This window comes from Lepisosteus platostomus, chromosome 25 (assembly GCF_059453375.1).
Source record: "Lepisosteus platostomus isolate fLepPlt1 chromosome 25, fLepPlt1.hap1, whole genome shotgun sequence".
In the NCBI taxonomy this organism is placed as follows: domain Eukaryota; kingdom Metazoa; phylum Chordata; class Actinopteri; order Semionotiformes; family Lepisosteidae; genus Lepisosteus; species Lepisosteus platostomus.
This window is the reverse complement of record NC_142635.1, coordinates 4,962,667-4,989,113: the sequence shown is the minus strand read 5'-3', so window position 1 is coordinate 4,989,113 and position 26,447 is coordinate 4,962,667. Positions and strand designations below refer to the sequence as shown.

General features: G+C 48.5%; 1 protein-coding gene across 1 annotated transcript; it reads right to left on the bottom strand.

The window, feature by feature from the left end:
- Positions 1-2,315: 2,315 nt before the first annotated feature.
- On the bottom strand, positions 2,316-25,610 carry tnfrsf1a (tumor necrosis factor receptor superfamily, member 1a). Its single transcript, XM_088619001.1, has 12 exons — positions 24,513-25,610; positions 20,838-20,904; positions 12,548-12,681; positions 10,995-11,127; positions 10,122-10,250; positions 8,607-8,753; positions 8,314-8,395; positions 7,288-7,370; positions 6,466-6,597; positions 6,309-6,349; positions 6,044-6,155; positions 2,316-5,457 (listed from the first exon to the last, which is right to left on the bottom strand). Exons 1-12 carry the CDS (start codon positions 24,933-24,935, stop codon positions 5,153-5,155), a joined length of 1,788 nt encoding a protein of 595 aa, XP_088475127.1. The 5' UTR covers positions 24,936-25,610; the 3' UTR covers positions 2,316-5,152.
- Between the last annotated feature and the right edge of the window lie 837 nt (positions 25,611-26,447).

Here is a 26,447-nt window from a genome sequence, read left to right as displayed (position 1 = left end):
CAGTCTGGGACACAGATGTACAAAGCGTCCTAATGCATACAGTCTGTGTGCACCTGCTCTTTCCGTGAATATCCCTTTCCCCTCTCAGGTCTTCATCGGTCTCACTCTCTTCCTCTCTCAACTTCTGTTCCTCCTTACCCACACTGTCCTTCTCCCTCCTGGTCCTTATTTCCCATTGCTGGTGTGCTCTTGCTCTTGTCCGTTTCTTGTCTACTTTCTCCCTCTTCCTCACTGATCACTCCTCTCACTTCCTGCCTCCTCGGAACCCCTCTCTCTCTCTCCTTTCTTTGGGGGCGGTGCAGTGGTTCTGTGGCGGAGGATCTGCGCCTGTGGCTGGAAGGTTGCCGGTTCGTATCCCGCGGCCGGCAGAGGAATCCTACTCTGTTGGGCCCCCTGAGCGAGGCCCTTAACCCCAACTGCTCCAGGGGCACCGTATACATGGCTGACCCTGCGCTCTGACCCCAAGTCTGTGTGTCTCATGGAGAGCAAGCTGGGGTCTGCGAAAAGAAATTCCTAATGCAAGAAATTGTATACAGTGCCTTGCGAAAGTATTCGGCCCCCTTGAACTTTTCAACCTTTTGCCACATTTCAGGCTTCAAACATAAAGATATAAATTTTTTATTTTATGTGAAGAATCACCAACAAGTGGGACACAATTGTGAAGTGGAACGAAATCTATTGGATTTTTGAAACTTTTTTAACTAATAAAAAAATGAAAAGTGGGGCGTGCAAAATTATTCGGCCCCCTTGCGTTAATACTTTGTAGAGCCACCTTTTGCTGCGATTACAGCTGCAAGTCGCTTGGGGTATGTCTCTATCAGTTTTGCACATCGAGAGACTGAAATTCTTGCCCATTCTTCCTTGCAAAACAGCTCGAGCTCAGTGAGGTTGGATGGAGAGCGTTTGTGAACAGCAGTTTTCAGCTCTTTCCACAGATTCTCGATTGGATTCAGGTCTGGACTTTGACTTGGCCATTCAAACACCTGCATACGTTTATTTGTGAACCATTCCTTTGTAGATTTTGCTGTATGTTTGGGATCATTGTCTTGTTGGAAGATAAATCTCCGTCCCAGTTTCAGGTCTTTTGCAGACTCCAACAGGTTTTCATCCAGAATGGTCCTGTATTTGGCTGCATCCATCTTCCCCTCAATTTTAACCATCTTCCCTGTCCCTGCTGAAGAAAAGCAGGCCCAAACCATGATGCTGCCACCACCATGTTTGACAGTGGGGATGGTGTGTTGAGGGTGATGAGCTGTGTTGCTTTTACGCCAAACATATCGTTTTGCATTGTGGCCAAAAAGTTCGATTTTGGTTTCATCTGACCAGAGCACCTTCTTCCACATGTTTGGGGTGTCTCCCAGGTGGCTTGTGGCAAACTTTAGATGAGACTTTTTATGGATATCTTTGAGAAATGGCTCCATAAAGGCCAGATTTGTGCAGTGTAAGACTGATTGTTGTCCTATGGACAGACTCTCCCACCTCAGCTGTAGTTCTCTGCAGTTCATCCAGAGTGATCATGGGCCTCTTGGCTGCATCTCTGATCAGTCTTCTCCTTGTCTGAGCTGAAAGTTTAGAGGGACGGCCAGGTCTTGGTAGATTTGCAGTGGTCTGATACTCCTTCCATTTCAAGATGATCGCTTGCACAGTGCTCCTTGGGATGTTTGAAGCTTGGGAAATCTTTTTGTATCCAAATCCGGCTTTAAACTTCTCCACAACAGTATTACGGACCTGCCTGGTGTGTTCCTTGGTCTTCATGATGCTCTCTGCGCTTTCAACAGAACCTTGAGACTATCACAGAGCAGGTGCATTTATACAGAGACTTGATTACACACAGGTGGATTCTATTTATCACCATCAGTCATTTAGGACAACATTGGATCATTCAGAGATCCTCGCTGAACTTCTGGAGTGAGTTTGCTGCACTGAAAGTAAAGGGGCCGAATAATTTTGCACGCCCCACTTTTCATTTTTTTATTAGTTAAAAAAGTTTCAAAAATCCAATAGATTTCGTTCCACTTCACAATTGTGTCCCACTTGTTGGTGATTCTTCACATAAAATAAAAAAATTATATCTTTATGTTTGAAGCCTGAAATGTGGCAAAAGGTTGAAAAGTTCAAGGGGGCCGAATACTTTCGCAAGGCACTGTAGGGCCAATAAAGTGATCTGATCTTAATCTTTTCCTCGACCGTTCACAGCTTCTACAAGCAGCAGTAAGTTAACAGAATGACTGACGGAACAATTAACAGAACGATCCTACGGGCACCGGTGCCGCCCATCGCTCACCGCAGCCCATCGTGGATAAAGAAACCTCGCCTTTTTGAAGGAAGTTTTTATTTTCCAGAAGAACAAATGAAAAAATAAATCTCTCTATAAAAAAAAAAGATTACAAATGAAGTGCGACAGTGCTCCCCCACTGGGATCACATACCAACACGAAGCGACTGGACGACCGCCGAGGGAAAGAATTTATCCGGATGCAGTGCTGCTGATGCAAGCCGAACACCCAGGCAGAAGCCCCCGACTCTGTCAATGTGGACATAACCTCCCGAAAACCAGGGACAGGAGTCACAGGTTCTCAGCCTGGAGTTCTGGGCTGTGTTCTGAACTGCACTGCTCCTGCAGATCTCAGCCATCGGGCCTCCTGGAGCGCCAACAATCTCCCAGCCCCCAGCCGTTGTCATCTGTACGGTCCAAGAACCGACGAGACACAATTCTTTGCGCCAAAACCGCCGCCAATCACTCCTTTAACACCACACACTAAAGACACTGTAGGAGCACCAAAGAATTCCTAATGCTGGTTAGAATGATTTCGTTTAAAAAGATCATTTAGAATTGTTAATCATTTGGATGCACTTGCCCATAGAGGAAAGAACAGATTTTATGACTATGAAAAAGCCATTTAGAGTGTCAATTTGTTACCACACTAAAGGGTCCGACAGAAGATTGGACCCTGTGATAAAGGGTGTCTACAAGGCTAGATGGTGAAACATTCCCCACATAGAAATGGCATTTGGCTCCACTGACACAGTAGCCACTAGGGGGCACTGTGATGTTAAAATTGATTACTGCACTAGTCAGACTTCATGTAGAACATGGCGTACAATTTTAGTCACCACTGTGCCCAAAAGATCTTGCTGCTGCGAGATGAGCAACCAGGCCCGACACGTTCCTGGGAGTTTGTAGAAAAGTCCTGCTCAGACGGGCTAAAGCAACTATGTCCTTTTCAATCGTGAACATTCACAATCCTCAAACGGCACCGATGAAGTCCTGCCAGGAACACAAGAGGAAACCAGGGGGAGTGCATGAAGATTGGAAAGCAGGACACTCTACTTTACGCAAAGAGTAGTAGCTGTCTGGACCATGCTACCCAATAGTGATGCGTGGGTTGACTCGCACCCATGGGCAGATGCGGGTTCACCCGCAGGTGGGGCAGGTTCGGGTTCAAGCTATGTTGAACCCAGGGCAGGAAACAAACGTGGGGGTCCTGGTGCTGTGAGTCATTTCGTCACCCTTTAAACAGCAGCAAAAACTTTTGAGCAGCCTGATCCACTGACACCCCTGACAGGCCCAGCCAGTCACACTGACGACTTCGGCTCCAAAGTGAGGTCTGGGCTACAATCATAATCAGGAATAATGCTAAGTGACAAAAAAAAAGAACTAATGGCTTTTGACATGTAATGCATACTTTCGTATACTGTACAACCTGCTCTCCGAGAACCAAATCATTTAAAACATAATTCTAGACCAGTGTCTCTCAACCTGATCTGTCCCACAGCACATAAATCTCAAACTTTCTCTGCACAGCACCCTTGTCCCAAGTGTCAGTGGCCTGAGCACTTTATTATTAATGCTATAAACCAGACTATTTGCAGGGCTTAATGTGAGCTGGTCTCAAAGTGCACAGTCCCTTATCCTGGCAGAAATGGAGGACAGAGACCCCAGAAGCTCTTGCTCAGCTTCTCTGGGCTTGGTTTCTGTGTTGGTCCATTTGGAAGGACATTTAAAACGGAAGGGCAGCCAGCACGACTTTGCACAAAGGGTGGTGGGAGTCTGGGACAGGCTGCCCAGTCCTGTGTTGAAACCACTGCCTTGACACAACTTAATGAGTTCCCCAGCTCGATTAACTACCATCTACCAAGATGGGCCAAATATCCATTGGTAACCCTCCTTTGTTCCTATGTGACTGCATCCATTCGTGTCTGGAGGCGGATTGGTTGAGAAACACTGTTTGAGGTCTTTAATCTCACTGGCCAGCTCTGAAAGAGAGTGTTTAAGGAGAACCAATTGCAGTGGAAGACGTGGATCTCTAATACGCGGATAAGTGCTTGAAGAAGGTCCACTAAATAATACTGGAATAGCCATATTTTTTAGAGGGGGGAGAAAAGCAGGTTGTAAATTTTACAGGCTCAAAGTCTCAACCCCCCACCCCACCCCCCACCAAAAGCACCACCAACACCTCACCCCTTCACCCCATTTTCCCAGTGCTCCCCCCCACCCCACCCCGCCCAGATCAACCTTCTTCTTCCTCCATTAGGCATGCCGTGTGGGTGCACAGAACGTCCGAGCTGTGGCCACGGCCATGCCGTGATGTTTAAGCCTGGTCCGTTTCGTGCCTGGTGATGTGCCGCTGCCCTCCTCTCGCCATGCCAGAGACAGACAGCCGCTCGAAACGGGGCGGGGTGAGGGGGACTCTCCATTGTTCCAAAGGACCCGCCTGCACGAGAGACGTCCGCAGCCTCGGCTGGTTCCAACGTGTGGCTGGCAACGCGTGCCCTGCCCCAACAGGATCACCACCCTCTCCCGATTCCAACGAATGACATCAAGCAATCCGACCGCATGTCCTGACATGAAGTAAGTCCATGTGTGAGAAAGCAATAAAGATAAAAAAATAATCCCTGGGACTTTCAAACAGTTTCTCTGTTCAGTGCTCTGGACAGGTCATATATTGATATATATAGGTTCTATCTACACATTACATATACCTGTAGTAGAAGAATACTCTGCATGTTGTAAATTAGGCATGACTTGCAATATAAACTGAAGATGTGCTTATGCTCATGACCTTTAATTTGCTTCCCTCTCTTCCTCTGTTTCTCCCTAGCTGAGCTCTCCTGCCCCCTGCTCCTCCATGCTCTAAACCTGTTGGCCCTGTCTACTCCAGGCTGATGTTATACCGCTGGTCCAGCTGCTCAGCACAGCCCCCCAGGCCCATCTCGCGCAGGGTCTGCAAGAGGGAGAGCGCGAGGGGGCGTGGCAGCGGGAGGGAGGGGGACAGGCCGCCCCCCCCTCCCCCTGCCCTGCTCCACAGCTGGATCATGTAGTACTGGGCCTCGCTGTACACGCGGTTGTCCCGCTCCGCCCTCTCGATCTCCCGCTCCGAGACGCCCAGCCGGCGAATGAGCTCCTTCCATCGGGAGACGGGCACCACTTCCATCACAGAGTACAGGAACTGAGAGACTGGGAGAGAGAGACATCGAGAAGTGAGATTACTGATATACACAGAGAAAACATGATTAACACAAAAGAGGTAATATACACATAGACCCTAGAGACACTCCTCACACACAGAGATTAATACAGACCCTAATATAGACCCTAGAGACACACCTCACACACAGAGACTAATACAGACCCTAGAGACACACCTCACACACAGAGATTAATACAGACCCTAATATAGACCCTAGAGACACACCTCACACACAGAGACTAATACAGACCCTAGAGACACACCTCACACACAGAGACTAATACAGACCCTAATATAGACCCTAGAGACACTCCTCACACACAGAGATTAATACAGACCCAAGAGACACTCCTCACACACAGAGATTAATACAGACCCTAATATAGACCCTAGAGACACACCTCACACACAGAGATTAATTGTCGATTAATTGCCCTATTATTATATATATGGGCCCTATCTATTAACATAGACCTCTATGATTAAAGATTCTAATGTAGACCCTAAAGATGAACCTGCCACAGACTATTACAAACCCTACTATAGATCCAAAGAGATAATAGAGAAACCTACTGTTAATTGTACGTGGAACACAATCTGGCAGCTCAGGCTGTTTGTGCTGCGGTGGGAATGGACCGAACACAGGATCACAATTTCTCAGGGAGGCGGTTGGTGAAGGGAGAAGCTGGCGAATACAGAGATCAGCGAAAAAACATTATTATTGGTTTATTGTAAATTAAAGCCACTGGATCGCTTTATACTGTAGGTGCTGTACGTAAACATATTTTAAAGGTGCAATGATTTGAAAGGAAAAGATACGTAGTAATACAATACCTACCTCTGAGTTCTGAGATGTAGTGCTCTGAATGCATGTATTTCCTGAAAAATTGAAAACTGATATTAATAATATTAAGGCAATAACTTTAATTATAATAATTTTTGGCTGGCCATAGTAGACCAGTGGCACAGACACAAGAAAGGCAGGCAAGCGTTACCTGTGTAGTATGAACTCGCTCTGCTCCTCCTGATCCTTTTATGGATTCTTCTACCACCAACTACAACTACGGCACAAGCCATAGCGACCGCCAGACTGATTGCAATGGTTTGCCACCAGTTGTTAGGGATCTCTAGAAATGGAAGAGAGAGGACAGGTCATTAAAAATCCCAGGGTGTTTCTCGAACAGAATAGGGGTTTTACCCCAGTGTCCTGTCCAAATTTCCCCCTGGCCTTTCCCAGTCATGGCCTCCAAATAATCCCCATCTCTGAACTGGCTTCATCACTCTGCTCTCCTCCCCACTGAGAGCTGGTGTGTGGGGAGTGTACTGGCGCACTATGGCTGCCGTCGCATCAACCAGGCAGATTCTGCACATTGTTGGTGGTGTTAGTGGGATTCCCCAATACCTGTAAAGCTCTTTGAGTGGAGTGTCCAGAAAAGCACTATGCAAGTGTAAGGAATTATTATTATTATTATTATTATTATTAATATTATTATTAAGAACAGAGCTAGAACAGAGAAGGAAAAAGAGAAAGGGAGACTTCAGCAGCTCCAGAGGAGTGGGTGTGAGAAATGAACTAGGGAAGGAGCTCTTCGGTAAACTGAATCTGGGGAGCCTTCTCTACCTGGCATAACTTCCAGATCGTTGAATGGTTGACCACATGTAAACTCTTATTATCATTATCATCATAATTATTATTATCATTATTATTATTATTATTATTATTAACAGAGACGCACACCAACAGCTTGAATGCTAAAAGAATCAATGCACTACAGAAACACAGGTCCAGAGAGGAAGTGCAGCTCACACAGTCTCACCTGGTGGAGGTGCAACCTTCATGGGTTCTCTAGGGGTAGTGGATGTAGGGCACAGGTGGCTGCACTCCTTGCGACTGTTACACCTTAACAAATAACATGAAGATCACTGCATGTTGCCAGCCCAGATTCTCTTTTTGTTCATCTACCTGCTTTCGGTCCCGTCATAAACAGTCATCAAGCCCCTGCTCTCCTCTTCCAAACAATTGAATTCTGTTTACAGCAAAAGGAGCCAAAAGGATTCATGGGACACAGCTAAAGTAAGATTAATACAGATCAGTGCTCAGTCAGATCAGTGTGTGTTTTGATCTCTGTTGACAGGCACGTCAATACCACTGGAGTTACGACATGCCTTCTTTCACAACACTATTATGTGCTCATACGACTTCTGCATCTGCACCTTTTCGAGCAGTTTTAAACACTAAAGATGACCAAGAGTCACATTTCATGCAAAACAAAAATGAAAGATCATTAAAGATTTGGGGGCTTGGAGGAGGTTGCAGTGTCACACTGTAGTGTGGTGTTGCAGTGTGTAACCCTATCCAGTGTGTGATGGTGTTTCAGTGTGTAACCCTACCCAGTGTGTGATGGTGTTGCAGTGTGTAACCCTATCCAGTGTGTGATGGTGTTGCAGTGTGTAACCCTATCCAGTGTTTGATGGTGTTGCAGTGTGTAACCCTATCCAGTGTGTGATGGTGTTGCAGTGTGTAACCCTATCCAGTGTGTGATGGTGTTGCAGTGTGTAACCCTATCCAGTGTGTGATGGTGTTGCAGTGTGTAACCCTATCCAGTGTGTGATGGTGTTGCAGTGTGTAACCCTATCCAGTGTGTGATGGTGTTGCAGTGTGTAACCCTACCCAGTGTGTGATGGTGTTGCAGTGTGTAACCCTACCCAGTGTGTGATGGTGTTGCAGTGTGTAACCCTATCCAGTGTGAGATGGTTAACCAGTGTGTAACCCTACCCAGTGTGTGATGGTGTTGCAGTGTGTAACCCTGCAGTGTTTAAGCCTGCAATGCCGTCTTACTCACTCAACACAAGGTACACAGCTCCCATTGCTGGCGAGGTAATAAGACTCCAGACACTCACACACTGCGTTAGCATCATGGGTGCCTGAAAAACACACACACTTTTACTAAAAAGCTGTTACACATTTACAACTGCCACAGTATTATAGTACTGACACTATGCTAGGTAGCGGTGCACTGATTACACTACAACTATGCTATTGCTACACGTGCATTGTGCACCACACACAGCTCATTCGAACCTTTCAGGCACACACACAAGCTGTTCTCTAGCCCTCACTCTCGCGGTCTCTTACAGGGTGTTTTCTCTCGGAATCCAGGACCACACTGTGTGCAGGGCTTGCATATCCTTGTGTAGGGCGAGATGTGATCGACGTACAATCCCGGCCGGCAGCGGCACTCCCGGTTCTTCTCGGCCCGACAGGGCGACGCCTCCATCTCATCTAACAACACACAACAGGCGTTTGTGCCGAGGAAGGAAGCAGCAACTTTCCTCAGGCTGAGGAACGACACAGCTCTCCTTCCTTTCTTTCTTACCAAAAACCCAAACACACATTGAAAATCTACCTCTACCATACATGTCAAAAGCTCACTCCCCATAATTTCTATCCCTTTATTTCATTCTCTTGATACAGATTTTTGCACATAACCTGTTACCTTTTTGTGGTTTTGCACATTGCCTGTTGTTGTTTTTTTGCTCATTGCCTGTTGTCTCCGTCTTTCTTTTGCTACACAATTGTATTGTTGTTGTTGTTGTTGTTTTTTCTCTTTTTACTACTTATGTCCGAGAGCTAGCTAAATAGCATTTCGTTATACCATATACCTGTATATGAGTGTAATGACAATAAACGCGAACTTGAACTTGAATAACAGTCGTGGAATTAATGCATCTCCAGGGCTTGGGGGCTCCCGACCAATTACAGGGAAAAGAGGATGGGGATATTTTTTTATTCTCAGCCATTCGATCTTTCATCAGGTGCTCAGGACACCTCCTGCAGACAGCTAGTCATTGGCAAATTGCTGGGACGAAACAATTATTTACTAAGTGTAGTAGAGTAGGTTTAGGGAGCTGATGATAAGAAATAGAGGATCAATACGGGGCCCCTGTTTTTAACCTTTCAGCTTCCAAGAACTATTTTTGAAAACCCAAAAAACTAGATCGGCACTTATCCGCCTGCACCTGATGCCCTATCGCACACATTTCAGTGATCTTGAGCCCCGATCGTGTCAGTGACAGTCATGAGCTCGATTAGTAATGTAACACTTCACACCTGCTCGGTCGTAAACCATACTGTCAGGGCGTCCAGTTCGGCCAGTGGGATAACCTGGTCATCAACAGCCATCGTGCCCTGTGTGACTAAATCCTTGTAGAGGTCTTAATGCACATGCCATGATCACATCTAAACCTTCATTCATTACTAGAGAGGGCCTGGGCTTGTAGTCTTGATTACAAAAACTTCCTGAAGATCACCGAATATATAGAGCATTACAGCAAGATGCACTCTGGGTGTCTTCTTATGGGCACTCTGGAAAATGGCCCTTGAATTAAAGCTCGTTTCGAACCTCTGACGCGCTACGTTGCCACCTCTTGTGCCCCCCTTCCCAGGCAAACTTTCTCGAGCCACGAGTCCAGAGCAGAACCAATGAGGAGACCGGTGAGAAACCGCGATCCAGAAACACAAAGGACAACCGAGCGCATGAGAGTTTCGCACGGACAATCGGGGGCACCCTTTTTTGATTGGCCAAGGCATCGAGCGCTTCGGCCCGGAAAAAGGCGCACGCTGAGCCGGGATCCCCGGGCTGAGACTCACCTGATTCACACTTTCGACATCTGATGCACTTCGTGGCAGCGTTGCTCAGCTCCAGATAGGTGCCATTGCTGCAGGGTTCGCACGTCGTCCTCAAGCCCGCCCCCGCGCAAGCCTTCGTCATCCGGAACCCTGAGAGACCGGGGAGGAGGAGGCGGGCTTAACAGATACCGCCGACAGACTCGGCTCACTGGCGCCACAAATCAGATATGTGCCGCAGAGAGACTTGCAGACGGATACAGTAGTGAACAGAACAGGCGACACCAAGGGGTGTGAGGGTTGGGAAAGAGCTACCATTAATGCTAATCCACCTAGATGGATGCTGAAGAAGGTAGAAGGTGGATGCTGCACATTGGTGGTAGTGGAGGAAAGTCCCCATTACCTGTAAAGCGCTTTGAGTGGAGTGTCCAGAAAAGCGCTATATAAATGTAAGCAATTATTAATTATTATTATTATTATCTACGACCTGAAAGAAGGTGATGGGCAAGACACGGCCCCAACTAACAAAACAGGCTGAATGGTCTTTGTAACTCTTACACGATAGTATAGCGAGTTGCAAGAAGTTATGATTTAGAATTGTACTCGGCAAAACTTTTAAGCTGAATTTTACTTACTAGACAGATAACCTAAAAATAACCTAGGATACAAATTTTGATGTTAAGAGGATCAAGCGAACAATCAGGTCAACGCAGAAGAAGGAAAGCTCACGCCCGGAGAAGGCTCCAGGGCCGAAACGTTGCGTTCTTTCTTCCTTTTTTTCCCCCAGCAGGGAATAAACCTATCACTTGTTCCTCCGCAGCTCCCCCGCCTGAGCCACTGCTCTTAGGATGCTGGGAATCGAGGAGAGCGATACCGTCGAGAGGCTGCGCGGCTTACCTGGGTGGCACCGGTTGCAGCAGTAGCCCCGGTGTGCAAACTCATCGGCGCTGCAGGTCGCGGACTGGTTGGCGGGAGGGTCCCTCCCACCCGGCGGGATGCCCCAGGTCAGCGAGCGGGAGAGCAAACAGCTCTACGGAAACAATGGCCGCCATCGCGTTAAGAGAACAGGAAGGCGGAAATGCCCCCCCAGAAAATGAGCTTTTCCCATGGGGATTTCTTTTAGAGGAGAAGTATAGGTAGTGTAACGGTAGTGTAATATGGGCAGGGAGAAACGTGTGTGTGTGTGTGTGTGTGTGTGCACTGTTGCATGTCTAGGACTACTGATTTTTCATGTGGGTTTATTTTATGTTGAGTGTCACTTTTCGGAGTTTTGAACGGTAATGCCAAAGACACATTTTCACCCTCCTGGACGGCCGATAAGGTTATATCTTCAATCTCATGTTAATATGGCGACACAGATAGACTGCCTGCACACTGCCATGCGTTGGCTGTCTTGTGTTTTAATTATCCTCCACCTCTCAGGAGCCCCCCCTCCCCTGATGTCTCTCTAAACTGTGGAAATCAGGGGCTGCCCTTGCTTAGTCCCCTCCCTGCCTGTCTGTCTGACCCACTGCACCCTGATATTATGATGTGACCCCTCTCACTTTTCCCCCTGCCAACTCCCCACCAGTGTCCCCCAAGGACCAGTGCTAGGACCTCATCTGTTTTCTCCTAGTTCCCATTCTCCCAGTGCTCCAAGCTCACCACTTGGCTTCTCCTAGCACTCCCGCGCTGATGAAATGCTCGGGGCTCTTTTCCCTTTGCATGCGCACAGCATGGACATTTCGCCACGGATACCAAACTGCACATCAGCCATCTCCCCCCGGGTAATAATCATAAACGATTCATTGCATTGATATAGCACTTTTCATTCCAACCGATCACAAATCGCTTGGCATGCACAAAGACTGTAGAGGAGGGGGACCTACTTCATCCACCCCTGAGGTGTGTTCCCACCTGAGTGACGCCCAGCAGCCATTCTGCACCAGAAGATCAAGGGGAGGAGTGAGAAATTGCTTCAGCACGGGGATTAAAGAGGATAATTAGATTGCATTAATTTCCCAGAGTGCATCATAGCCAGGACACTGGGTTTAACACCCCCTGCGCTTACTGTAGGAAACTGCTGAGGAATTCTTGGATTTACAGCACCTCCTACAGCACAGTGACCCTAATGACCCAAATGGGGAGGGGAAAGTCTGTTTCACGGGGAAGAGCACCACCTGCAGGTCTATCAACACTAGTTGTAGCAGCAGGTGGTTGCCCTTGGAGGTCTCCTATAACCAATACTGACCAGGCCCAGCCTTGCTTAGACCTCGAGATCTAACAGGGGTTCTAGGCCGATCTGAAGCGCTCTACCCCTCTGCCCAGTGTTGTCGCAGTGTTTTGAACTGAGTCGCCGTGGGTGAGGGTGTCGTCAGCTAAGGCAATACGAGTGTACGGAGAAAGAGAGGTGGTCTTTTACACATACAAGCGCAGGCAGCCCCAGACGCCACAACCCCCTTTGTCCTCACCAGGATCAGAAACGCCCAGCCTCCTGTTCTCCCTGGCGATCGCTCCATCGCCCCCCACCATCCACTCTGCACCCTCCTGCGCTGCCCGGCCTCACTCCGCCGGGACAGCCATCGAGGTCTCCAACGTGGGGGCCCTGAGGGGAGAAAGACATCACACACTCGTATGCATGCGATTCCTCGCCAACCAGTGCACTCCTCAACCCATCTAGGCACCGATCCATTCGTCCATTCCGTGGCTCAACCGGTCCTTCAATCCATCCGTCCCGGAGGCTTTTCCACAGCGAGTGTCGAACCTGATCTGCTCTAGCTTTGCTCTTTGCAGAGAGACAGACATAGGTGACATTTCAGGAACAACTGAAAGGCAGCAATAACTTTCTCACATTGTCAGGGCGTCCCATTCGGCCACTGGCCAAGCTAAAAGAGCAGGGATAACCAGGTCAACAACAAGCACCGAGCCCTGTGTGACTAAATCCTTGTAGAGGTCTTAATGCACATGCCATGATCACATCTAAACCTTCATTCATTCGTTACTAGAGAGGGCCTGGGCTTGTACTTTACCGATTACAAAAACTTCCTGAAGCTCACCGAATAAACTGTAGATCATTACAGCAAGATGCACTCTGTGTGTCTTCTTATGGGCACTCTGGAAAATGGCCCTTGAATTAAAGCTCATTTCTGACGCACTGCGCTGCCACCTCGTGCACCTCCTACCCAGGCAAACTTTCTCGAGCCACGAGTCCAGAGCAGAACCAATGAGGAAGACCGGTGACAAACCGCGAACACAAAGGACAATCAAGTCCACAGGCATGGACAATCAGGGCTTGGCTGGGATGTGGAGGCGGAGCCTGGATCAAAACGCACAGCGGTGTTGGCTGGAATCGAATGACTGCACCCTTTCGAGAAAAGGCTGGAGGAGATTCCTGGAAGCGATGGGCAACCACACAAACAAAGGAGAGAGCTGGGTTTGGGCAGAGCTGTTCTTGACTGGAGCCACTTCTGAAAGGCTGATGCTTCTTCTAATAGGGGTAAAGGAATCGGACTCCCATTTATGTGGCATCTGGTCCGCTCCAGGTTTTGACGGAGCTGTCAGATCACTGGTGCCAGCTCTCTGGGTGAACTCAAGGAATCTCAATTTCAAAGCACATATTGCTGCATCAGGAGCGAAGGCACTTTGATTTAATACATGTTGGGGAGATTACCATAGGACTGCACACACACAGTGTTAATAAACAATTATAGCTGCACCCAGATCAGCTTATTTCGGCTAGTGTGTCCTTTAACAACTTTCCTGGAAGAAGTTCTGACCATATAATTTGACCACTGGGTCAGAGACAGCGTCTGCTTGACACAACCACCAACGAGCCGCTTTCAAAGGAGATATACCGGTTAACTGTATCCCAGAAATGGATGTAGGACTCACAAGTTACATTTTGAGACGAGACTTGATTTATTCGAAAAGCTGGCGCCCCCGAATCACACTCCCACTGCAGAGAAGCCCGGGAGTTGCTCACTTCTCATGAAAAAAAAACAGTTATTTTTTCCTAAGATAATCCTCAGAGGCTGTTTTCTGCCAAACGTTTTCGCACATCCGCTTACCACCTTAAAATCCACTCGTACAGTGGCATACCCGCTGTGCCACCCTAAAAAGCTTTTTTTAAAAAAAGTTGTTTTCGAAACAGCGAGAGTACAGTACCATTGCCTTCACACGGAGACCGTCTCCTCGTCCCCAGCAGGACACGGGAATGGCAGCTCTTGGAATGCTTGTTTTTTTTGGGGGGGTACCATTTTCCATTCGCCTTTTCCGGCTTTGCTGTGCAATTACTGTAAGAGCACCTCGACAGGTCACAGCCGTTGAAAGTCAAGTTAAACGCCAGAGCGTGGAAGCACAGACCCACAGAAAAAGTAATATGCCCGACCTATCAAGTGTTAATTTTTTTGTCAATACTTTTTTTTAAATCACTCTTCCCCGTTTTTTTTTTCTAACCTGCTTCCGCAAAACTGGAGCCAAGTTATTTCACAATTAATGGCAGCTCACTCCCTCGCATACCGTCCATAGATGGACATACTCCCTCTGAAAGCCAAGTCCTAACTTTTTTAAACCCCTGCGCTGAAATAAACTGAACCATGTATCGCGGAAGAACTGACAAATACCACCGAAATAATAAGAAAACCCACTTAAGGCGAAACATTTTAAAGTCATTACTATGGGGGGGACAACTCGTTACTGGAATTTCGACAATTCCCACAGTTACGTATTTGTAAAAAAAAAAGTGAATTTTAAATATTTGCGTCTTCGAATTTTACCTCCGAGGTCTTGAAATCGTTGTCCTTCTGCTGTGATCACGGCAATATCTTCCCCTTTAGGCGTTCGTCGCACCAATCCTTCGCGGAAAAGTTATATTTCCGCTTCATATAGTTATTCAAAATCAAACCAAACCGAACAAACGCATCGGGGACTGCATCTTCGCGGGATCCGGACACCTTGAAGGTGGTTAGGAAGTATCTGCGGGAGCGCAGGTGACGCTGTTAGCCCAGAAATTGCTCCTAATCGATAGTTCTCTGCCTTTTCGGCTTTTAGTTCCTTTAAACGGAGCCCCGAGGCGCCTCTTTTCAGGAAATAGCCTGCTTCGCGTCACAGCTGCAGAAGAAATCTCGCCACCCAACCCAAGCGAAACCTTGTGGCAGCTGGTATCGGTGCTAGGGGGAGCTGTTCAGGCAGGCTTCGTGTGGGCGACGGTAAAATAGGGGCAATTGTTCTCATCATGACAAATCGGGCGAGTCATATCCCCCCTCTCTGGGTCTCGGCAAGGCACAAGGCGCGCTAGCAAGCCGCAAAGAGACAGCTACCCGGGGACCCGAATCAAGTAGTCAAAACGCTCAAAGGCCCCGCTGTCGTCAGAACCAACAGTGCAACACGAGCCAGAGGGCACGGGGAGGGGGGGGACAACCTGAAAGTGCATTTAAGGCTGAGGACAGGAGACACGTCTTTACCCAAAGGGTGGCGGGGGAGTGGCGCCAGCGATGTTGTTGGAGCCCATTTTACTCGCTACCTTCAGGGATGGGCTGGGTGAGAGCCTCTGATCGATTAGGAGCCAAATGAGCCAGAGGAGGAGGAGAATGGGCCCTTCCTGTGCACTTCTTACGGTCTCCTTTCCAAAGCACAACAGATACAACTCGCCGCCGCTCCTCTTCAACGGGTATTCCAACGGAACTCGTTTCGTACTTCCAGCGGCCAACGCGTTTCCCTGGACCCGATTCCCCTTCCACCGGCTTTGCAGGACGCGTTACACCGACCGGAACAGGCACTGTGAGAGAAATGTTGCGCATCGTATTCAGCAACGCCATTTGCTCGTCGCAATTCATACCGGCCAGACGACTAACGTGAAACGTGAAACGTTCAGCTGCCGAAGTTAAGAGCAGGTAACTCCTTTTGCATTAAAAAAAAAAAAAGGCGCAAACCTCACCTTCGAGCTGAAAAGCATCGGTATATAGAGGCCGCTCGGACGCATCCCTGCTCTGGTACCGGCGCCCGTACGGTTAAGAATGGCTTCGCACCTCTAGCAGAAATCTCCAGCTCAAGGACGGGCCGCGCCCAAGGGCTTTCAGGATCAGAGAACCCCGCGATATCGAAGCTCGAACCCGTCAGAGACGCAAGACGACCGACCTCCAGCTCAACGACAGAGAGGCTTGACACCGACACGATAAATATACGCGAGCGTCGGGGGACGCTCTAAGGTTTCAATGCGACAAAAAACAAAAAGCCCAGTTCTCCCGGATCTTCCCTGAGACCGACCCAGCTGTCCCCCCTCTACCTCCCGTCTCCCGAACGCGTGGGTGCGTGGGTGGGTGGGGGGAGTGTCCCGCTGCGCTCAGCACCTGTCCGAAAGAGACCAGCTGCGCAGCGACAAGGCAGACGGAGCGATTTTCCCATCTCGGATTCCAACACATCAATATTAAATCCAGTGGCATGACCTTCAATCCCTCTGGAAAGATGCACGGCCAAGAGGCACTGTGCTGGTAGAAATGATGTTAACGGCTTGATCTTTTTTTTCTTAATCCCCAAAATTTGTATTCATAAAAAAAACATGCGGGGAGCCTTCTCGTGTGCCAGCAACACGTTTGTGCACCTCGCAAAACAGACCCATTCCAGACTGCGTGTCCAAATCACATTCTAGCTTTTAACCTATAACGCGGTTTCACTCTCGGCTATCCATCTCTTTCAGGAAGAGAAATGCGTCTTCTATGGACCGCGCGTGGTGTTATTCTGTAGTGAGCACAGTGCTGTACTATCCAGTGAATCAAGAATAATGATAACTCCATTTTCCCATTACTTTATCCAGGAGAGCGGTATACATGGTCGAGTTGGAGCCTATCCCAGCTCGCAATGGGCACCAAGCAGGGTACACAAAGACAGGCATTAAAGTGTGCCTGTCTTTGTGTACCCTGCTTGGTGTACCCTGGAGACATTAGTCTCCAGAAGCTGGAGAAACTAACCCACAGGCATGTCTTCGTACTGTGGGGCAATACCAGAGCACCAGGAGGAAACCCACACGAACACAGGGAGAACATGCAAACTCCACACAGACAGCACCCCAGAAATAGGGCCTCGGCAATGGTCATCTCTGTGCCCAGCCTTGGCTATAATAATAATAATAATAATAATAATAATAATAATAATAATAATAATAATAATTGCTTACACTTACATAGACTTTTCTGGACACTCCACTCAAAGCGCTTTACAGGTAATGGGGTCTCCCCTCCACCCCCACCAATAACAGGGCTCATCACTGTTCTCTTCATGTGTGCTGTGCCTGTTATGCGTATCATATCATCCAACATGTTCTTTTTTTATAATAAACAATTCAAAATAGTAACCTTTATTTTATATGTCTTGCGGTGAGGCGCTTCCCTATTGCTTTAAAAAGAGCGCACAGAAAGCACCCCCCAAGCTGGTGCGCCCTGCAATGAAACTAAAGGCCTAAGCAAGCACCGCGGTGAGGGCGATCCCCTCCTGGCGCGCGAGATACTCCCGGGGCCCAGGAGACGAGAGCAGCCTGGCAGAGGAAGTGAGACGACAGCCCACTGCAACACCGCAAGCCTGCGGTGATCTATGCAAATCAAGTTGAGAAACAAGCAGATTGAGAAAAGGCAGTAGCCGCAGTAGTACTCACGATGGTAGAGCCTGTCCCTCAGTCTTTACAGGGCGAAAGGGTGATCGGGCAGAGAAGCTTGTACAGTCTCATCAGGACACAATGCCAATAAAGCCGTTTAGAAGTAGTAACTGAAGTCAGAACTGAATTCGTAGGCTTCGGTTCGTGAGTACAAAGGTCAGTTTGCTGTCTGCACACGATAAGCAAACTCAACGGGTCACAGCCAGGAAAAAGGGAACTGAGACGCCTAAATAAATACACACGATAAGGCTGGAGACGGCGAGAGATCACAGGGGAGCCCTTCAGCCAGCGATTAACCCGCGCGCTAGAAAAAGGAGACACAGTGGGAGAGCGGAGATCACAGAGAATCCCTCGGTGATCATCCCACACCCTAGAGAAAGGAGGGACAGTCACAGCCAGCTCTTTGCATCTGAATGGCGGAGGGGGAACGGAGAATGCCTGGGTCGTAAACCAAACAGAAATGAAGAGTAAAACGGAGTGCAGAGATGAGAGAATTCCTCGGAAATGTAAACAATAGGACAAGAAACACAAGAGAGAGGCTTTTTTTGGCTTTTCGCCCGTCAGGCTGCTCAGAGGACACAGTAGCTGCTGCAGGGCCTTTGAAGCTGTTCTTCATCTTCTGCCAGCTGGAGCACGACATCCTGATCATAATTAGATCAGATCACTTTATTGCCCCTATACAATTTCTTGCATTAAGAATTTGTCTTTTCACAGACCCCAGCTTGCTCTCCATGAGACACACAGACAGGGAGAGAAGCTGGGGGTCAGAGAGCAGGGTCGGACATTTATACGGCGCCCCTGGAGCAGCTGAGGTGAAGGCCCTTGCTCAGGGGCCCAACGGAGTAGGATTCCTCTGCCGGCCGCGGGATACAAGCCGGCAGCCTTCCAGCCACAGGCGCAGATCCTGAGCCACAGAGCCACCACTCCGCCTCCTTAAAATGCACAAGGCCGACTCAAAGGGGGCGTCGGGGGGAGGCTAAGATCCCAATTCCCCAGGTACCAGTGTGTAACTGGTTGTGAGGTGCCGGGGTAGGGATGGCGTGAGCCAGTCAGGAACGTACCTGAGACTTCTGAGGAAACGGTGACTCTTCGGGGTTTGCAGCCGGATTGCCCATTCTCGCGGCAGTTAGCAATTCCGCACTGGAAGAAAATGTCCATCCATTCCTTCTCTACCTGCTTTAACCAATACAGGGTCCCGGAGGAGCCCGAGCCTATTCCAGGCCAATCAGGGCAGGGTACGCCCTGGATGGGACGCCAGTCCATCAAAGGACACAGACACAGATTAACCCACCAGCCTGTCTTTGGCCTGTGGGAGGAAACCAGAGCACCCAGAGGAGACCCACCCAAGCACAAGGAGAAGACGCAAACTCCTCACTCCTCATTCCAGCCCAGGGTCTGGAACGGAGCCCAGAGTCCCAGCACTGCAAGGCAGCAATGATAACCAATTTCGCTGCCTTACCCCTCTCCTCTCAGTCTTACCCTTTTTCAGAAGAGCAAAGCCCAGTCCGATCAACATAGCCCAGACCACAGTGAAGGCTACCAGACCACACAGGGCCTTGCTGACGAAGCCAAATTTCAAAAGAGGTTCCTCAGAGGCGTACAGTTTTTTTTCAGACAGAAAGTTACAACACTACATTGCACAGCTGGGAGCTAGCTGGTTTATCTTCTTGAAAAAGCTGCACTGAGAATCAGAGGAAATTGAAGTCTTTTAAAACGGTCTGCCGATGTGTTTCATCTTGTCTGATTTCACACAAAACCTAAAATCCCACCCTACTACGCTTACCAATCACCAGTGAGAACAGGTGAGCAGTTTTAACCAGAAACCTGTCCGTGTCGCTGGAAGATCAATACTGGTCCCAGTTCTGCTGGAGCATCAGTTAGGGATCTGTAGCACAAATGCAGAAATGAAACTGTTCTGTTCTGCAGTGGACAATGTAAACGCTCAGGGAAAATGAATTGAAGGAAATTATCCTGAAAGTTTATATTTGGCTCAACCCTGCTTCCTTTTCAACTTCCTGTAGACTAGCTCCAGAGACTCGTGACCAAACTAAAACAAAAAATACTGTACTGTTCCAGTTACAAACCACTAGACTAAAGTTCCTGCATTAGTTTAAGATCATTAATTTGGAACTACTGTACTGTGTAGCTGCACTGGTTTAAAATCACTGGATTGGAATTACTAAACTGTGTAACTGCACTGGTTTAACATCACTGCACTGGTTTAACATCACTGGACTGGAATTACTGCACTGTGTAACTGCACTGGTTTAACATCACTGCACTGGAATTACGCAAAAAAAAAACATTTCGCACAATACATTGCAAAAGGATTTCCTCTATTATTGAAAATTTGTGACACTGAATGTTTTCAGGTCTTCAACCCACATCTTATATTCAATAAAGGGAACCTAAATAAATTAAATAAGTTTTTTTTTTAATTGTTCACTCACGCTCCCTTTGTCTAATATTAGATTTTGTCTCAAGATCTGAAAAAAGATCCAGTGTGACAAATATGCAATAACAGAGGAAATCGGGCAAATACTTTTTCACGGCACTGTGTATTTTGATGTGTTTGATACACATATTCCTTGATTTTAGAACCACAACGTTTTAATTTAAGAACGCAGAATCCCACAGACTTTACTGGGATTTGCTCTTTCCTGCTTAATTTCCTGCTCTGGTAGGGATTTACCCAAGCCAGCCCTAGAACTGGTCAACAAAAATTCAACTGAATAATGTCAATATTATATGGAAACTCTAACAATGCAAACAGACTTGTCTGAGGTACAGATTAAGAGCTGTTGTCCAGACATCGCCAGACTAACTCCATTTTGGACCACATGGAAACATACATCTCAGTGACATCTTCTCTTTTATTAATTTCATTTTCCATCCTTTTTTACAGCGGTCTGTTTGTTGTGGGTTGGCTCTTCCATTGTTTCTCCTAAAAAAAGACAAAAAAGTCGATAAGGGCCTTTAACTCCATGTTAGAGATTTTGGGCTGCACGCACGCTATTAATTTTCTCTGTCTGATCAGTTCTTGGTTTGTCCTGTTCGGCCACTTGTCAACCTCTCTATCTGTGGATGAGTGAGACAGGTGGACTTTATTTTCATACCTTCCTTCATTTCTGCTACCTCCTCCTCTTCTCCTTCTGTCTCTTCTCTATTCTCTCTCCCTGTGTCCTGAAAAAGAGCGCAGAGCAGTCTGAGACTCTCCAGGCTGGACTAGACTGGGAGCTGGATGAGGTCTTCACTGGGATTATAATCAGACTCCAGTGACACTGACAGAGCAGTCTGAGACTCTCCAGGCTGGACAGGACTGACTGGACTGGGAGCTGGATTAGTTTATCACTGGGATTATAATCAGACTCACACTGACACTGACAGAGCAGTCTGAGACTCTCCAGGCTGGACTGGATTTACTGGACTGGGAGCTGGACTAGTTCTTCACTGGGATTATAATCAGACTCCACTGACACTGACAGAGCAGTCTGAGACTCTCCAGGCTGGACTGGACTGACTGGACTGGGAGCTGGATGAGGTCTTCACTGGGATTATAATCAGATTCTCACTCGCACTGACAGAGCAGTCTGGAGCAGTGCAGGCTGTACTGGATTGGTCTGACTTTACTATGATCCAGATTATTTATGAACTGAGATTAGAATCCGACTCCACCGACGCTGACAGAGCAGTCTGAGACTCCCCAGGCTGGACTGGACAGGACTGACTTTACTGTAAAATGGATTAAGCAACTGAGATTATCATCAGACACCCCCAGTGATACTGGACTCAGGGAAACACTCCTTCACTCGCTGATGACCTGCAAAACTGGCACATTACAAGGTGAGTCTGGCAAAACCCGAGAAGATCAGCTGTAATGACCAGAGCTTCCACCTGGAAAGATTTGACCTTTTGTCTAAGGGAGACACTCAATCTGCTATCTAGCGCACGTTGTTTTTATTTCACCAGACTTGTGAATGTGAGTGGCTGACTGGCTGTAGCAGACAGCAGCTACAGTAAAGAAGGGAACTTCAATGTCATAAAACATATTTTTCACTTGAACCAATGACTGTGTTGGACTTTCTCTTCCACTCACCTATTTTTTTTTAAAAAAAATATTAATCCTATTTCTATTTTTCATGCCGATGTGGCCACTAGGATATTTGCACCATTATGGATGTTTTTCATTTCTTGTATGTTTTCAGACAGCAGGAAGTAGGGGGTGGGAGCACTTAGCTGTTTCTACAGGAAAGAAGACAGGCAGCGCCGGAGCCGTCTGATCTCCAGCGGGCTGGAAATAATAAGTGGATCTGTGAGCCCACGGCAGATATCCAGAATTAATCCGCGTCATCTGGAATGTCTGCACTCCGCCCCGGCTGTCTGGGCCGCTCTGTGTTTCTCGTTAAACGCGGAGCTGGGCGGATCTGTAATAAGCGCACGCGGCGAGCGAACCCCAGGGGCGCCGCTTCCTGGACATTGAGTGTGTCTATACATATGCAGGCCACATGGGAACACAGCAGCGCCACCCTGTGGACAGTCGGGCGCAGTGCCTTGCGAGCTTCAGCGTGCACGCAGGGACTAACTAGGGACTGTGCAATAATAATAATAATAATCATGGCTTACACTTATATAGCGCTTTTCTGGACACGCCACTCAAAGCGCTTTGGGATTTTTAATGACCACAGAGAATCAGGACCTCGGTTTTACGTCCCATCCGAAGGACGGCGCCTTTTTACAGTGTAGTGTCCCCCGCCACTGTACTGGGGCATTTGGACCCACATAGACCTCAGGGTGAGCGCCCCCTACTGGCCCCACTAACACCTCTTCCAGCAGCAACCATAACTGCAAGGAGTGAGCTGGCCACAGGACAACAGGACAGAGGACTGTTCTGTGTGCAGCTGCCCTCCTGCTCATGTGTTCTCAGTGGCTACAGGCAGTGTATCTCAACTGAGCCACACTGGCCTCCTTCATGGCTAGATGTTAGAACCCTTGCCCGCCTTTCTGAGCCCAACACACAACACACCTATCTGGGGTTTCTTCTTCAGTACAGTTTCAGAAGGCAGCATTGTCACTTTCAAACAAGGACTGTTAAAACAGTGAAGAAAACCATCAGCTCCTTAACTGATCTTGACTATCCCTTGTCCAAAGATAACACCTCCAAATGGCAGAGATCCCCAAATTTTGGTTCCTTTTCCTAGGTGAAGAATGAGAGGAGAGCTCGAAAGATCCCTCATGGTGAAACTTGGGAGTCATGGTACTACATGCAAGAAATCGTGCAAAAAGAGATTTGAACCCGGCAGTACGGTGGCACAGCGGTCAGCAGTGCTCTGGCCCTGGGAATAATTCCACTCCTGGGGTACGGTCTGTGTGGAGTTTGCATGTTCTCCCTGTGCCTGTGTGGGTTTCCTGTGGGGGCTCCAGGTTCTTCCCACAGTTCAAAGATCGGCACCTGGGAAATCGGGTGTGTGTCCGTGTGTTCTGTGACGAACTGGCGTCCTGTCCGGGGTGTAGCCTGCCTTGCACCCATGGCTTGCTGGGATAGGCTCTGACTCTCTATGACTCCAATTAGAAAAAAGTGGTGAAAATATGGATGAATGGATGGATTTCCTTGGTACAGACTTTAAATACAGGTCTCCTTTTGTTATTCCCTATTGTATGTATTTGTAGTTGGTTTTGAATGTTAATAAGAACCTTATATTTGTTTTAAATGTTGTCTATTGGACTTTTCATACAAGTCAGAATTAATAAAGGCGTCTTGTAAACTTTTTTTCAGTGGTATCTACACCCTAAAACTTAATTGACCGTCGGGACCTCAAGGTAATGCCAAAAGACAAAGACATTAAACTGCAAGATGGAGGGCTCACGGGCGAGTTTGTCTCCGATGTGAATCGTGAGTCACCAACTACAAAAAGTTTCGACACTTGCATATGCGCACGATACCAAATTTGCTTTGCCTGAATGAGAAACAGAACTGCCGTAGTGCGTTTCACCTCGCACAAATAACCTTGTTTTTTTTTCTTTTACCGAACTCGAATGAGTAATGATTCTATGAAAGTATCTCTCACCAACGCCTGTAACTATTTCTGCCCTGCAAATCGACTCGTTGTTTTTGTTTTCTGTCAAAAAGCGCATTTCTCCAGGCTGAGCCCTTCAGACTAGCAGCACATAAATAGAACGAAAACCAGGCCGCGTGAAGAGTTAAGAGACTTGGTGTTCAGCCGAGACAAAGGTCGCATTCCTGAAGACTGACCTCTCAAGTCCAGTTATTTTCACCCCGTGGGCTGGCGTATTCCTTACCGATCGCGTCATAGAAGAATTAACAGGTTGTTTCTCGCAGGATTAAGTGCTCTAAATCATGTGTTTAATCGCCCTCCTCCACCAAAAAAAAAACGGGAAAAATCGCTGCGCTGTGAACTTTGTTGATGTCACGCGAGTGCGCAAATCTATCGATCAACTATGCCATGTCACACATAAAACACACACGCCTTCACTCTCTGTAAATAGCTGTTTTGTAACGCTAAATATCTAGCATTGGGAGATATTAGGGTGTTTTGTCTTCCCATTGTGAAAGTACTGTACGCCCCCGTGTTATGCAACAGGATTGCTGTCTTCTCCAACCTTTCGTGACGTGAATATTCAACTACTGTTACGACTACGTGTGCGAACGTGCACTCCAGTAATGGCTTGCATGTAAAACACAAATTTCTTACTTGTGTGCGTGTGTGCGTGCTCGCTCTGAAAACTCCTCGTATTTCAAAACAATAGGATTGCGCGACCGGGGTAATACGCACTGGGAGAGCCGAGGGCTCGCCGTCGCTCTGCCTGCGGTACGGGACGAGGGAGACCCGGCTGGTGTGGAAGTTGAGGCGCCGCAGCTCCCGGCGGACGGTGCGGGCCGAGACCGCCTTGTCCTGCGCCTGGGCGGCGTTGAGGGAGTCGGTGATGGACGAGATGGTGAGGGAGGGCCGCTCGCACTCGCTCTCCACCAGCCGCGCCAGCCAGCGCCGGGCCTCTTCCGAGACCAGCCGCTTTCTCCCGCACCGCGACCGGTCCGTGCTCCTCTTCTGCGCCGTGCGCCAGTCCTTGAACACCCGGCAGACCGTGGTGCGGGACTTCAGGACCTTGCGGGCCGTCTGAGCTAGACTAGCCCCGCATAGCCTGGCTCCGACTATCATCCCTCTCTCGAATTCGGTCAGGTCCTTGTTCCGACCCATTGCACGGGCAGTGTTTCGTCTACCTGTGCACAAAATGCACCCTCTGCTACCAACACACCAACCGGCCAAAATATTAGGAACCCCACCCCTCCGCAAACCGGCTCCCGCTTCTGCCTTCAACAAGCGCGATTCCTGCAGGACGTGGCATGTTTATCACAAGCTTCAGAAATCTGTGCAGTCCTGCTGCTCTTGTGAGGAGAGGAAGCGTCGTGGAAGGCAATGGCGCGTCGGATTGAAATACACGTCGCACCGGACCCACCGGTTTCTCTGAAAGAGGAGTGAAATAGCGGGGAGGGGTCTGGCCAGGGACGGTCCCCCAGAGCGAATGACCTCGCACGGCCCGAGACAGACTCCCATCGCCTTCCCCGGCCGGAAAAAGAACCCAGATCTCAAATCCTATTGAAAACCAACGGGACGTGCAGTCCAATCTCACGCCCCATTACCCGCAGACTCGTATTGCATTTCTCACACGCTCGCCTGGAGGTGGCGTAGTGACAGGAAGAGACCCTGCGGCAGTAGGGATACTGTGCTCCTGCAACTCGCGGAGGGACACGCTGCGTCGTTCGGCTGGTAGGGGGGTGAATCTGGCACTATAGTCCCCGGTCCTAATGCTTTGGTCGGTCCGCCCCAGTCTCATTGCCGAAAATGACCCCTTACCTCTAACACATCGCACTTAAAGGAGCAGCGCCAGTGATGAACTGAAACATCACACGCGGGCAGAGACTTGACGCAACTTGTGTCTCTGCCCGCCTGCGCTGCTTCAGTTCATCTCTGGCGCTGCTCGTTTAAACCGAATGCCGACAGACCAGCTTGAAGGTGACATAGCGGGCAGGCGAGCGCAAAAAAAAAAAAGGCACTAAGGCGCTGCTTTATGAGGGCGAAGACGCCCTGTCCCCGCCCCCTGCCTCTCTTAGTGCAATGTCAATGTAGTGCGGCGTTTCGTTAGTGTCTGAACGAACTCCCCCCCGCCCCTCCTGGATAAATCAGGGAATGAACCGCTTCAGTGACTCCACCTGGGAGGGTTTGGATAACAGATCTGAAAGAGTTCGTCAAATAATTCTGAAAAAAATATATTTATGTACTAGACTATGAGAGGTGCTAATAAGTGACATCTATCGCGGTATGGTGACGGGCTGATGGGCGCTGCTGGGTCCTGAATTTAATTAGATAAGATCAGATCACTTTATTAGCCCTATACAATTTCTTGCATGAGGAATTTGTCTTTTCGCAGACCCCAGCTTGCTCTCCAGGAGACACACCGACAGGGAGAGAAGCTGGGGGTCAGAGCGCAGGGTCAGCCCTTTATACGGCGCCCCTGGAGCAGCTGGGGTTCAGGGCCTTGCTCAGGGGCCCCAACGGAGTAGGATTCCTCTGCCGGCCGCGGGATACGAACAGGCAAACTTCCAGCCACAGGCGCAGATCTTTCGCCACCGCACCGGCTGGAGCTCCTTCTACATGGAGTCCGCACGTTCTCCTCTCGTCAAAGCGGGTGTGTTGAGGTTGTTACCGTTT

What these genes read in the sequence shown, in the direction of transcription:
- tnfrsf1a (XM_088619001.1), bottom strand. Translation starts at nt 24,935, where the DNA reads ATGGGTCGGAACAAGGACCTGACCGAATTCGAGAGAGGGATGATAGTC. An exon ending in GGTAGCAGAAATGAAGGAAG is followed by an intron (nt 12,682 to 20,837) that starts GTATGAAAATAA and finishes TTCTCCCCTCAG; the next exon opens with GGCCCCCACGTTGGAGACCT. An exon ending in CTACATCTCAGAACTCAGAG is followed by an intron (nt 6,156 to 6,308) that starts GTAGGTATTGTA and finishes TGTATTCGCCAG; the next exon opens with CTTCTCCCTTCACCAACCGC.